At 44.8% G+C, this 14,292-nt stretch overlaps 1 protein-coding gene across 3 annotated transcripts; it reads left to right on the top strand.

Moving 5' to 3' along the window:
• The first annotated feature begins 814 nt into the window (after positions 1–814).
• Positions 815–14,059, top strand: MIF4GD (MIF4G domain containing). 3 transcript variants are annotated; one of them, XM_082211210.1, is made up of 6 exons: positions 815–967; positions 6,296–6,431; positions 7,901–8,010; positions 9,276–9,431; positions 10,570–10,662; positions 11,585–14,059. In XM_082211210.1, exons 2-6 carry the CDS (start codon positions 6,350–6,352, stop codon positions 11,810–11,812), a joined length of 669 nt encoding a protein of 222 aa, XP_082067336.1. In that variant the 5' UTR covers positions 815–967; positions 6,296–6,349; the 3' UTR covers positions 11,813–14,059. The 3 variants fall into 3 exon arrangements, with proteins under 3 accessions (XP_082067336.1, XP_082067337.1, XP_082067338.1); XM_082211211.1 differs by lacking the exon at positions 815–967 and adding an exon at positions 975–1,303; XM_082211212.1 differs by lacking the exon at positions 815–967 and adding an exon at positions 5,552–5,974.
• The last annotated feature ends 233 nt before the right edge of the window (positions 14,060–14,292 follow it).

Genomic DNA, 14,292 nt, shown 5'->3' with positions numbered 1-14,292 from the left:
ATTAGGCCCACTTGCATTTTGGGGTGTGCCTAGCAGCTGCAGCCCTCCCCTTATTAGGATATTTTCTAATATCCAGACAAGATCCGCTTCCTTGCGTTCTGCTCATCCATTCAAGTCCTGGCAGAAAGCCTGTATAAAGCCTTGACTGGAGCACCTACAATGAAGCAGAGCCAACCATAGGCAAACACCTCTGTGTAAAAGGAGCCCCCACCCAGGGGACGTTGCTGCTGGAAATTGTTGCTTTGTTATCATTGTTATTTATTAAATTTGTATACCGCCCTTCATCCGTAGATCTCAGGGCGGTTCACAGCATAAAAATACAAGATAAAAACACAAAATGCATAAAAAAGCTCCTCACTTCCAAAAGGCGGGAACAATAGAGAAGCGCCTGGGGAGGGCTTCAATATTCAGGCATATTCACAGGGGGGCTGCTTAAAACCAAATACGTTCGGGAGCGCGCCTTTAATAACGCGCGCGCGTGTGTGCAGGGTCAGTGACACTGTCAGACCGATGTGTGGCTCGTGAAGTGCAATAGGCAAATGGCTCTGCTCTCTCTGAGCCACCATTTCATTTCTCTTTCTGGCTCCGTCCCTCACACTTGCTATGCACCCGCTTGGCGGGCTTCTCAGGTTCCATGTGAAACGACAAATACAACGCTACATGTAAACGAACTGTGAAACTGAAAGTTGAAAGGACATGTGCTTTCCCCTGTTTATTTGTTAATGCAGGAAAATCTTTATTAAAAAAAACAAAACGCCTCACCACCCAGGCAGGCAAATTCCCTCCAAGCCCTGCTCAGAACCTTCCAGCAGGTGGCGCTGCCTCCGCCGCCTCCCGATCACAAACTCTCCTCCCGCTTGGCTCAGCCTGCTAGGAAATGACCTAAGAGGAAACCCTCCGGGTTTGCAAGCAATGGAAAGAATTCGTCTTCCAGGAGTCTCCGCCTGACACCAAAAGCGGGTGAAAAGTAAGGGAGGGCAGCAGCAGCTGGGCGATTTTTTAAAAGAAAATTATTATTGTTTTTATTTTGCTGGTGGCGGGTCGATTTCGTGCAGGATGCCCATCCTGCATTTGCACTCCATGCTTGAGTTGCTGCCTTTCCTGCTCCTGCTGCTGTTCTTCATGGCTGTGGGCTTTTTCCTGATCTACCTCCACCGACCCGAACCAGAAACCAAAAAGAATTAGGGTGAGGGGGGGCTGACTAGCTGGCTGGGCTGGGCTGGGCGGGCTGATGTTCCCTCGTAAAGATGCACCTCACTCCAGTCCTGAAAGTGGAGGCATAAAAAAACCCCAAACAAAGCAGGTTGGTGACATTTGAAAATCTCTCTTCCTTGTTAGTTTCAGAAAGAAACGCCTGCTTCTTAACGGGCGTGGAGCATTTTCTCTCCCATCTGCCTTCCTAACTTGGGCTTTCTGGACTTTACAAGCGATCCTTCTCTGTGCAAGTTCAGATGCTTATTCTTATTCTTATTCTGTTTATATCCCACTTTTCCTCCAGGGAGCTCAAAGTGGCGTACATAGGTTTCCTCCCCCAATTTCCATTTTATTCTCACACGACCCCTATGAGATAGGTTAGGCTGAAAGGTAGTTGTGGCACATAGTCAAACAACTCTGTCTTCAGCAGGTTGTGCCCAAAATATGTCTCCTTCCCGTCTGGTTTGCATCTTTGGCCCCTGTAAAACCTGTGCGCACAGTTGGGCTGTGCATGTAACTCTTCCAGCAATGTAGAAGGGAATGTGACCCGGCATGCCCATGCTCGCCCGTCTAATCTTAGCAATCCTTTCAGCATATTGTCAGAACATCCCCATGACTCATAAAGGAGCTTTTGGCCAGCTGTAGTATGAACGAGCCCGTTCTGACTTATGTATGCCTTTGGAAGGGATCATGGTTTGAATCTCCTTGTCATTTTTTTTTAATACATCCCATTGAAATTACCACAACTGACAAAAATGGCAAGGCCAAACAACAACAATCTAATCTGTAATCTCTGTAATCCAGGATAACTGCCCACCAGACCTTTGCTGAGATAATGTCTACAAAGGTGCCTTATACTGAGTCAGATCATTATACTACCTCTCCCAGCACGGTCAGTTTCAATCTTCTCCAATGTGGTGCCTTCCAGGTGTTTTGGACTACAACTCAGCCCCAGTTAGCATTGCAGTTAGCATACAGGAAGCATGGGAGTTGTAGTTTAAATCATCTGGAGGGAATGACTTTGAGAAAGGCTGGTATGATAATATATCCTAGTCCTTGCTCGCTATGATCTCCCCCCCCCCTTTTTTTTTTTTGGCTGGAAATTTATTCCTGGGCTTTGTCACTGGACTAGGGGGCCTTGTGGCCAAATCAGCACCTACGCAAACTCAGCAGAGGATTGTGAGGTACTGATTTACTTATATTTTGACAGGAGTTCCCTTTGCACATGGTTGATGGCAAGTTGTCATGCACAGAAATCATTAACCTTGCAGCACTGATAATGTTTATCTTCTGCATGTAATAACTGCCATGAACTAAGCACAGATGTTTGTGTGGCAGATCTGGTATGTGCAGAAACATGAGTATTATGGAAGTAGTCTGGAACCCAAGCATGGTTTAACAACAGTATAGAAATAGAAATTTAGTAGTAGTAGTAGTAGTTGCTATCCCCCACTTGGTCTCTCATACTGTGACTTTACATTTCAGGAGTACCCATATCTGTGGCTAGGTCACATCTAAAGTGCATTCTGACATTATACACTAGCAGCTGACTATCAGAAAAGAGAACAAAAGCTATAGTTCACAAAAGCAACCTTTATATGTGAACATTGTCACAGCGAAGCTGTACTGATCCCCTTCTGTGAATTATAAAGTTGAAACATGTTCCCGGAGCCAAAGGGGTGAATTTGCAGGATTTAGTCCCTCTGAAGTTATGTGAGTAAATGTACACAGGGATTTTGTTCAAGAAGGCACTTGCAGGCATATCAAAGGAACTGGCTCTGAATTACTGTATGTATGCCAAAGGGACGAATCCCTTCGTTGTTGTCATTTAGTAGAAAAGGTGTGCCTGCACTATGCTGATAACATTACTATAGCTATTTCAAAGTCTGGGGCTGCCTTTGTCCCTGGTTGTTTCTGAGCCTGAGAATGCCTTTTGCTAGATTGGGTGACTGTACCAGCTGTGACCCTACCTTGAGGGAGGAATCTGTGCTCTGTTAACCTTCAGATTAGACTGCTGCAGTGTGATATGCATTCTGATACTTACTGCTAGGTGGCTAACTGGGACCAGGGCCAGTTTTAATCACATCATGCTGGTGCTTCATCGATTAGCACAAGCTCCCTGTCCATTTACAGCTCAATTCAGAGTGTTCATTTTGACATTTAAAGTCCTTCCCAGTTTGAAGGACCACCTGCCTCCACATGTGCCTACAGATAATGCAACAGAGGCCATTATTTGGATGCCCCCTGGCATTGGGGGTACAGCCAACGGCTATTGGTGAGAAGACATTAGTGATGGTGCCCAGGTTATGGAAAGCTCCCTCCCAATGGAGGCAGTTGGAAGATGGATGGCTAACAGATTGAGGTTGAATCCTGACAAGACAGGCGAGTGTGGGGGACTTCCTGGTTCTGAATGGGGTAACTGTGCCCCTGAGGGAGCAGGTGTGCAGCCTGGGAGTCAGTTGGACTCACAGCTGTCCATGGAGGCCCAGGTCAATTCTGTGTCCAGGGCAGCTGTCTACCAGCTCCATCTGGTACGCAGGCTGATGATAACAACAACAACAACAATTTATTTTTTATATCTGGCTGGGTTTCCTACCTGCCTGCGGACTGTCTCACCCGAGTGGTGCATGCTCTGGTTATCTCCCGCTTGGACTACTGCAACGCACTCTACATGTGGCATTTGAAGGTGACCCGGAAACTACAGTGAATCCAGAATGCGGCAGCTAGACTGGTGACTGTGAGCGGCCACTGAGACCATATTACACCGGTTCTGAAAGACCTACATTGGCTCCCAGTACGTTTCCGAGCACAGTTCAAAGTGTTTAAAGTCCTAAATGGCCTTGGCCCAGTATACCTGAAGGAGCGTTTCCACCCCCATCGTTCATCCCGGACACTGAGGTCCAGCTCCGAGGGCCTTCTGGTAGTTCCCTCACTACGAGATGTGAGATGCCCTCCCATCAGATGTCAAGGAAATAAACAACTATCTGACTTGTAGAAGACATACGAAGGCAGTCCTGTTTGGGGAAGTTTTTAATGTCTGGTTTTATTGTATTTTTTATATTTTGTTGGAAGCCACCTAGAGTGGCTGGGGAAACCCAGCCAGATGGGCGGGGTAGAAATTAATTCTTCTTCTTCTTTCCTCATATCTGCTTTAATCTGCTTTATCTTTTTTTAGAACTTTTTATTTCTTCTTTTTGTTTCTACTGTTTGTATTATGTGATGAGTGTTTTTTATTGCTTTATTATGTTGTTGCTGTCGTTTACTTTGTAAGCCACCCTGGGAATTTTTTTTTTGAAGAGCAGGATTAAATACTACTATCACTACTACTACTAAAATAATATAGCAACACCAACCAGAAAGCCCTTGATCCTATCTGATATCAGCAGTTCAGGTTGGGTCTTGTTAGTATTGTATGGAAAACTGTATGAAAATAGGCTTGCGAGAGCTAGTGTGGTGAAGTGAATAGATCAGCCTTTCTCAACCTCTTGGGTCCCCAGACGTTGTTGGACTACAATGCCCATCATCCCTAGCTAGCGGAACCAGTGGTCAGGGATGATGGGAGCTGTAGTTAAACAACATCTGGGGACTCAAAGTTGAGAAAGACTGGGTAAAATGTCAGACTAGGACCTGGGAGGCCAGGATTCAAATCTCCACTTGATCACCAAAACTTTGGGCTGGTCACTGCCTCTCAGACCAACCTACCCCCCAGAGTTATTATGGGATTAATTGAAGAGGGAGACAACCATGTATGCCTTGAGCTCCTTGAAGAAAATGTGGCAGACATATGGAATAAACAAATATCCATAAATGTACATAGCTGTTATTAAATTATAGAAAATATGCATAACAAATGCTTTTTTAAAATTCTGCTCATTTGTCATATCATCGTGAATGTTTTGCAAGAGCAGGCCTTTGTACATGCTTACATGGGACGCGGGTGGCGCTGTGGGTAAAAGCCTCAGCGCCTAGGGCTTGCCGATAGAAAGGTCGGCGGTTCGAATCCCCGCGGCGGGGTGCGCTCCCGCTGCTCGGTCCCAGCGCCTGCCCACCTAGCAGTTCGAAAGCACCCCCGGGGGCAAGTAGATAAATAGGTACCGCTTACCAGCGGGAAGGTAAACGGCGTTCCGTGTGCGGCTCTGGCTCGCCAGAGCAGCGTTGTCACGCTGGCCACGTGACCCGGAAGTGTCTTCGGACAGCGCTGGCCCCCGGCCAATAGATGTGAGATGGGCGCACAAACCCCAGAGTCTGTCAAGACTGGCCCGTTCGGGCAGGGGTACCTTTACCTAATCTTGTCCCTAACACCTACTAACTAACTTGTATGTGTTCCTCTCTACTAAAATAGTGTCCCTGTTGTGCTTTGTGCATGGGCAATCCCCATCAGAAGGGGTGAGTGACAGATGAGCTTGAATACTGAGAACAAGGAGGAGTTATGAGATATAACCAAGGGCTAAGAGTTGCAGAGGACTAGCCACTTGAAGTAAAGCCAAAGACCTTTGGAGTGACAGAAACTAACTGGAAACCCAGTGGGAAAGGAGCACAGTTGTTTCCTCTTCTGCATTCCCACCCCACATCCTTTTGCATAGATCCCAGAGTGCTATATGTTTTCGCTGGAAGCATCCCTTGTTTTGTCACCTCACTTTTCCCCGATTGCAGTGAAAACACATGTCACAGCTGCGGAATTCTGATGAGTGAGCAATGATGTGTTTGGCCTGTTGTCTATTCAGTATTCAGGGGGCGAGGTGGCAGTTAAATTTGGTTTGGCACTGAACAGGGTGGGCAGGTAAGCCTGGATTTTTTGGCCAAAAACAAAGGCGTTCCCTCCTTAAATCTTAAGTGGGTGAAATAGCAAAAAAGTCCCAACACCCTTGTAGATAGAACAGAGATAATGGGGGGGGGGAGCAGAAGTACCATCCTTGTCTGAGGAGATTTTAACAACTTTTTCTTTGTTATGAGGAATGTAGTTTCATTTCAGGAACTCCAGTGTAACTGGCAGTTCCATTTTCCTGTTCAGGGGAGAATGAGAGGATCTGAAAAGCCATGGCTAATACCGTCTCCTTCCCTTTCCGGGATAATCAGTACCTGATCGCTTCTCTCCTCACAGTTACCACTAACTCAGCTGCTCCCCTGATCTGTCGCCACTGAAGGAGGGAAAGAGATGGGGGACACAGGCAAAGAAGAATATAAAATACACACGTTTGATACAGAGATTCAGCAGCTACTCAAAACAGCCCTCAAAGGTCAGTATCTCTCCCTTTTCTCCCTCCCCCCTCCCTGTTTCCCCCCCTGTCCATCCTCCCCATTGCCATGAATCAAGCATAATTCACTGCTAGATTTGGAGCTGTTTGGGCCTATCAACATTGTGAAGGGTTGTGTGTGCTCTGATATGAATTGCCCATTCCTTAAAATCTTCTTCAGGGTTAGAAAAGGTTTGGAGAGGGGAGCCAAAATGATCAAAGGGATGGTGCGACTCCCGCTATGAGACACGTTTGAAGCATCTGGGACTTTTTAAATGAATAAGGGGGGACAACAATGAAAGACAAGTGAGAGGAGACATGATAAAATTATGCACTATATTGAGAAAGTGGATAGAGAAGTTATTCTCCCCCTCTCATAACACTAGAACACTGTACAGTGGTACCTCAGGTTACATGTGCTTCAGGTTACATACGCTTCAGGTTACAGACTCTGCTAACCCAGAAATAGTACCTCAGGTTAAGAACTTTGCTTCAGGATGAGAACAGAAATCATGCAGAGGCGGCGCAGCAGCGGGAGGCCCCATTAGCTAAAGTGGTGCTTCAGGTTAAGAACAGTTTCAGGTTAAGAACGAACCTCTGGAATGAATTAAGTACTTAACCCGAGGTACCACTGTATGTCCATTTAATATCTAGTCTTCAAACAGATAGTGCTGATAATAATAGATTTAAATGTTTGGGTAGATAATGTTTGCTGCTGCACTCTTGACTACAGGTGAGTTCAGGTAGATTTGTAATGTAAGCTACGAAGTGCTATACTCTGATAAGGCATGTGCATGGCTGTCCCAATTCAGCCTGCAGCAGAGAAAGCAAAAGAAGCGGCTGAACTGATATATGTAAGATTCTACTATTGAGACAGCCCATCGTCCTTAGATGGCTCCTGACTTGCAGTGCTATAGAGCAGCCTTCTCCAACTTCTGTTGCTTCTCACCACCATCCCTGACCTTTGGCTATGCAAGGTGGGACAAGTGGGAGCCATATTTCAACAACAACTGGAGGACACCTTTTTGCCTACCTGTGAGGTCACGGTTTCTTCCAAAGTATCCTAGGAATGTAATATAACGAGAATGCTGAAAATACTTCATTAGAATGACTAAGCTCTTTATGGAACTACGGGTCCTGATGTTTGCTTTGTTGGGATCAGTGGCAGTTTGAAGCTGGATTAAATTTGTGGGGGCAGATATGACACAGCTCAGGCATGTCACTCACCTCTTGGCCTTGGATTTCTCCTGCCTTTAAAACGGAATAGCAGATCACTCTTCCTTCCAGGAGATTTGTGATGCAGAAAGATTTGGAAACACCATCATTCCTACAGAGACAGTTTTGATCCATAAATAAAATATCCAGCAAAAAAGAAGGAACCCAGTGGTTATTGTACAATTTTAAACCTACAGAATGATGCAAAGGTATGCTTGTTTTGAGGCAGCACTGATAGTGTTACACTTCTTCTGCAGACCCCAGCAGTGTAGATCTGGAGAAGGTTGCCAACGTAATTGTGGACCAGTCCCTCAAAGACTCTGTGTTCAGCAAAGAGGCCGGGCGCATCTGCTACACCATCATCCAGGTGGGAGAATGAGCATGCCATGTTTTGGAAACTGGTAGTTTTCACAGCACAGCTGTTCACCATATGCAACTATTCTGAAGATTTTATTTGCATATAAATAACATACTATTCATATACACTGTTTAATTTAAAAGTATTTCTAAACAATATTTTTTTTAAAAAAATCTAAGCCATGTATAAGAAACAAATAAAAAAACCCAAAATAAAACAATGCGATAAAAACCGAAATCCAGATATAAGGATCCATTCTTACAGAGTAGTGAAAGCATGCATGAGAAGATACATCTTTACTAGACATCTGAAGCAAATAATTGATGATGCTTCATATATGGCAGAGGGAAGGTATTCAAAAACGTTGGAGCAGCAGTAGAAATTCACCCTTTTGGGATCACCCCCAGTGATACTTTGTAGGGTGTGGTGCCATTGGTAAAATTTCCATATGATCTAAGTGGTCTTGCAAGGGGAGGCCAACATTGCTGCAAGTGATTTAAAAAATGCATCTCACCATCTCTTAGTCAGTTTTTGTTTAGATGTTCCTGCCCTCTCTTTTGCTTTTCTTGTTTTGTATCTCCAGCATGGTTGGTGCAAGGATGAGACGTACTTGGGTGAGATCAGAGGGAAGCGACATTACTGCATCATTATTGATTTTTTGTTAAAGCAAGAACTCAACATGAAATAATATTTTCTACAAGTCCAGAGGGCTGGGGAGTTTTTCCAAGAAAACATAGTGAAGAGGCTGCGGGAAAACTTGTGCATGTGTATATACACACACATACATAAACATATATATATGTGTGTGTGTGTGTGTGTGTGTGTGTGTGTGTATCTGTTAGGGATATACAAAAGGAGCCTGTAGGTTGCATAAAAGCCATTCTAGATGTGCATGCTGTTGACTTTGGCTCTACCACCAGCCATGCTTCCTTTCCTGCAGATGGAGCTTGGTTTGGCCTGCCCTGCTGAATATTTTGGGTGCCCAGCCCAGCTGTGAGAGGGCAAGAAGGTGAATCTATCCCTTCAACTCCAGACCAGACGTGGTGAGCAAAACTCCCATTAGTGACCTGTCTCAGTTTTGCCTCCCCTCTGAACTTTTTTGCACCTATAGGCTCCTGCTTCATCGTGCCATAACTTTTTCTGCACGGTGGTGTGTTTTGAAGCATGAGAGAGGAAGAGAAAGAGAGAGAGAGATAAGCCCAGACAGCCTGCTGCCACAGCTGAGATTGCACACAGCATCCTTCTGGCGCTTCACCTCTTTGCCTTTGTCGCAGGCGGAGAGCAAACAGGTGGGCCAGAGTGTCTTTCGGCGGGGGCTCCTCAATCGACTTCAGCAGGAGTATAAAGACCGGGATGAACTGCGAGCCCGTTCCCTCCAGGCCTGGATCTGCTATGTCACTTTTATCTGTAACATCTTTGACTACCTGAGGGTAAGACCAAACTTCAGAACTGGTGTACAGTCATACCTCGGGTTACAGACGCTTCAGGTTGCGTTTTTTCAGGTTACGGGCGCACCGAAACCCGGAAGTACCGGAACGGGTTATTTCCAGGTTTCGACGGTTGCGCATGCGCAGAAGTGCTAAATTGTGCTTTACGCATGCACAGAAGCATCAAATCACAACCCATGCATGCGCAGATGCGCCGCTGCGGGTTGCAAACGTGCATCCCACACGGATCACGTTCACAACCCAAGCATCCACTGTATTATCCAGACCTGGGGCTAGTTCATGCGCTGCTCTCATAATGAGGGAATGTGGTTGTGTTTAGGGTTATTTTTTGTTTTTGTTTTAATGCTGCCATTCAATCCAGCAAGATTGAAAAAAGCAGCATAAAACAATGAACGGAATTAAATGTGCATCTAAAATACTTGGGGGAAGTAAAAAGGCATTTGCCTGGCACCCAAAAGATGATAAGGTGAGTGCCTGGCAACCTCTGTGGGAAAAGCATTCCACATCTGGGGCACTCACCTGAAATGGGGCTGCCACAGGAGGCCTTAATTCAAATGAGTGCAACTGGGTGTTCTTTGCATTTGTCACTTGTACAGAAATTCTTCTTGCAGTCCGAAAGGTTCATGGTCTAGATGTAGCAGCAGGACAGCTTTAAGAAGCAGCCTGCCATGGGGGTCCTTGCAGTTTGGTCCTTCTTGTTATAATAATTTTAATAATAATAATTTATTATTTCTACCCCACCCATCTGGCTGGGTTTCCCCAGCCACTGGGCAGTTTTCAACAGAACATAAAAAAAACCTGAACAAAATTTCAAACATTTAAAACTTCCCTAAACAGAGTTGCCTTCAGATGTCTTCTAAAAGTCGGATAGTTGTTTATTTCCTTGACATCTGATGGGATGTCAAGGAATCATGCATCTGATGCAAAAGGGCTCTAGGCTGTGTATTTGTGAGGTTTTTTAAGGTGCCAGAGATGCTCTTGCTTGTTCTTGTTTCAAGAGACTTAGCACGCACAGCCACCTTCCTGGGATTTTTAAGACACACACACAGGGAGGGGCTCTCTAACAATTCCACAGTGATTCTGAGCGATAATTGACAAGTGCACCCTGCCTCTTTCACAGGTCAATAACATGCCCATGATGGCACTGGTGAACCCAGTTTACGACTGCCTGTTCCGACTGGCGCAGCCAGAGAGCCTGCGGAAAGAGGAAGAGGTGAGTACAGTCATACCTCGGGTTAAATATGCTTCGAGTTGAGCGCATTCGAGTTACGCTCCTCGGCAACCCGGAAGTAACGGAGTGCATTACTTTCGGGTTTCACCGCTTGCACATGCGCAGACGTCATGTGCAGAAGCGGCGAAAAGTAATGCGCACTTGCGCGCGCAGATGTACCGTCTCTAGTTACATTTACCTCTAGATGCAAACGGGGCTCCGGAATGGATCCTGTTCGTATCTAGAGGTACCACTGTATTCTCAGGGCACAGTGGGGACAAAAGCAGGTTGCTGTCCTGTGAGAATGCACCTGGGAAAGAGGATTGGAAGGTGGACAACTTTTAGGCCAGGGGTGGGAATCTTTCTTAAGCCTGGAGCAATGAATGCAAATTTTCCCTTTGTATATAGTAGGCTAGTTTCTACACACATCCACCCAGTGCTTTTTTCTGGGGGGACACATACCTCTAAACATTTTGTGAATCTTTGTACTTTTGTCCATTTACTGAATATATTTCCCCCGATTTGAATGATAAAATGGTGATTTCCTTGAGTCAAAGTGAGAGTACCCCTAAAGGTTTTTTTTTTTTAAGGAAAAAAATACTGCATCCACCCAACCATCATTTTATTTGCATGCTGCCTCTCCATAATTAAAACCATGCTCAAGGCATCTTGCAGCACGATAACAATAGTTAATTACAAATATAACAAAAGTAGTCATAGACAAGAAATAAAAGCACATCCAAAGAACACAACCAAAATGCAATAAATCACAAAAAATGCAGCCCAAGGTTCGGTTTAGCAGCCTACTTTATTTTTTCCCTTCTCTTCTGATTTAGTGCCAGGATGCCAACATGAGACATTTCTGTGCAGCACCCCCCACCCACCCCAATTCTTAACAGAAGCGTTTTCATTTCCTTCCATTAAGGTGGACTGTCTGGTGTTGCAGCTACACCGCATTGGTGAACAACTTGAGAAGATGAACACGCAGAGGATGGATGAGCTTTTTTCCCTCCTGCGAGACGGTTTCCTCCTGCAGGAGGGCCTCACCTCCCTTTCCCAGCTACTCTTGCTTGAGATCATTGAGTTCCGGGCTGCCGACTGGAAAATGACAGATGCAGCCCAGAAGTACTATTACAGTGAGGTCGCAGATTGAGCAGCCACTTGCTCACCCCCGCTCATGCTGCCCAAAGCCAGAGTTTGAATTTCCACTCTGAACCTTTGCACCAGCAAACTTCACATAACAACAACAAAGCTGCAATTATTTTTAATACTTCCCTCCCCTCCACCCAAACCCTAGCACTTTTTGTATATAGAATGTATAACTTGCTCCCTCGATAGATCTTTTGCGCTGGCTGAAATTGGGGAGCTGGGAGAGGAGAAAAGGGTCGCATTCTGCCACCGCCGCTCCCATCGTGTTGCACTAAATAGGAACCTGTATTAATCACTGCCGCAAGCTGGACTGACATTTGACACAGGGTAGTTCTCTATGAGAAGCTTACTTGTATATGCTAATTTTAATGTATTTAGCCTTAAAACAAAAAAGGCTATGGTTTAAAACCAGCCTGGTGATAACATTATTTACTCCAAAAGCACAGTAAGCCTAAGAATCTGTCTCCCTCTGCAGCATGTGGCAGTTTGTTATTTTATGCTCTGTTCCATAGCTGTTCTGTTTGCCCTTTGGTTGAGAAGGTGATTCTGTAATCAAAGCCCAAGCATGGCATTTCAATTTCCTGCCTTGTAAACCCATTTTGACTGCTTTCAGGAGCCTCGTTTGCTCTCTGTTTACATGCACTCACTATGAGGCATGAGGGGTATCAGAAACTTTACCACTGTTCTGAAATCAAAGAAAGGTGGCTTGTTCAGGTACTAGTTCTTCTATTAACAACCTACAACAGAGACTTTCTCTTTTATTGTCCTACTCCTTGTTGTTTTTTTAAAGGCAGATTTTTCACTTCTAGCATGCACGCAGGGGTGGAAATACTTTTGTGACAGATTAGTATTAAAAACAGTATGCATTGTTCTCACAAACAATGGTGCAATTTGAAAAATGGGGGCTGCTTTATTCCCTTTCCTTTGTCATAGGAAAATAATACACCTGGAAGCTACAATTCTAGGTGTATAACACCAATTTCATTGATAGGTGGTTCAGAACTGGACTGCTTTAAAATGCTCCCTGATGCAGTTAGACTACCCCTCCCTGAACACACAAAGTAGCATGACAGGGCAAGCCTGGAACTCTTCTCTTTGCCATGCTAGCATTGCAAAAGCAAGGTGTTTTTTGAAGAAGAGCATTCAGTCATGTCACCCCCAACTGGCAGTCTGAAATAAGACAACCCCAGGAGGCCTTTGTGGATTGATTGCGTCTCTCTTAGCGTGGAAGTATATGCTATCAGAATCAAGGGGCCTTATTTCCAAGAAAATATATTTAGGATTGAGAGAGGGGCAGTCTTTCTCTCTGCTTATTGGCTGCATAATAACAGCCCTGTTAAATTTGCTTAGGGTTTTAGATTCTTAAAGAGGCTATGTAATACTACAACCCAGGGTTACCCAAAGAAGCTAAAGGGTAGGAGAGGCAGGACAGGCAAAACGAAGGCTTCCTTCACACAGTACATAAATTATGGAATTCCCTACCCAAAGATGTGCCAACCTGGATGTATTTAAGGAGGGATTAGACTCATTCATGATAAAGCTGTCAGTGGTTACTAGCCATGATGGCTATTTATTGCCTCTGAATACCAATTGCAGAGGAATACAAGAGGGGAGAGTGCTATCATGATCCATTTCCTGCTTATGGGCTTTGCATAGGCAGCCAATTGGCCGCACATGGGAACAGAATTCTGGACTGGATAGGATTGTGATCTGATCCAACAGGGCTCTTATTATGTACACAATGTTCTCCTGAGGTCAGGGGACAAATTCATGACTGTGGTGTGGCTTATTCACAAGAGTATTGTAAAGATTGGTGCCCAGTTATTGGCACCATGTGTGCTGCTTAATAATTTTGAAACAGCATGCCAGGGTCCAAACCCTGACACTTAACCAGCACTTTCTTTTCTAACAGGATGCTTTCATGAGTATATTGATTCTTCCGTAGCTGCAGAAGGATGCTCAACTGCTTTCTAACCTGCAGCCCCCAATATGCTCTTACTCCTTTCTTCCCAACTGCTGGCCAGCTCAGGTGTAGCTAACAGCTAAAGGCAGTGCCTTCTCCCTGCAGGAGGTGTGAAGCCGACACTGTTCGAAAGCCTCACTCCACAGCAGAATTATTCCCTTGGGAACATGTAGCTAGAAACTGATTTTGTAACTTTTATACAACAGCGACTTTGAACAACAGTATTGTACATTTGTTAAGATTGGTTCTCTTTGGAACTTTTAAAAATAAACATTTTACACATCTGCATATAGTCTCTCATTGCCATCCATCAAACAGAAAGCTGTTTAATAGTAGAGTTATAAATAATAACTTGTCTAGTTGCTTATGGCAAACAAGAATTGTCTCTAGGTGACCTGGCAGAGGTTTTTATCAAAGTTGGTTCTTTCGCTTTCTTTTTTCTAGGTCAGAATATGTATTATGGAGTCAGGGGAGCTAGTAAAAAAAATTATGGGGGGGGGATAACTTTTGTGAATTTATTT

The sequence above is a fragment of the Podarcis vaucheri genome (assembly GCF_965113315.1).
Source record: "Podarcis vaucheri genome assembly, chromosome: 2".
NCBI lineage: Eukaryota > Metazoa > Chordata > Lepidosauria > Squamata > Lacertidae > Podarcis > Podarcis vaucheri.
The sequence above is the reverse complement of the archived record's forward strand: the minus strand, read 5'-3'. Positions and strand labels throughout refer to the sequence as shown.

Bases quoted from the DNA above. Each gene is read 5' to 3' on its own strand.
- MIF4GD (XM_082211210.1), top strand. From the start codon at position 6,350: ATGGGGGACACAGGCAAAGAAGAATATAAAATACACACGTTTGATACA. The intron at 6,432-7,900 runs GTCAGTATCTCT...CTTCTTCTGCAG, and splicing joins ACTCAAAACAGCCCTCAAAG to ACCCCAGCAGTGTAGATCTG. The intron at 9,432-10,569 runs GTAAGACCAAAC...CCTCTTTCACAG, and splicing joins ACATCTTTGACTACCTGAGG to GTCAATAACATGCCCATGAT.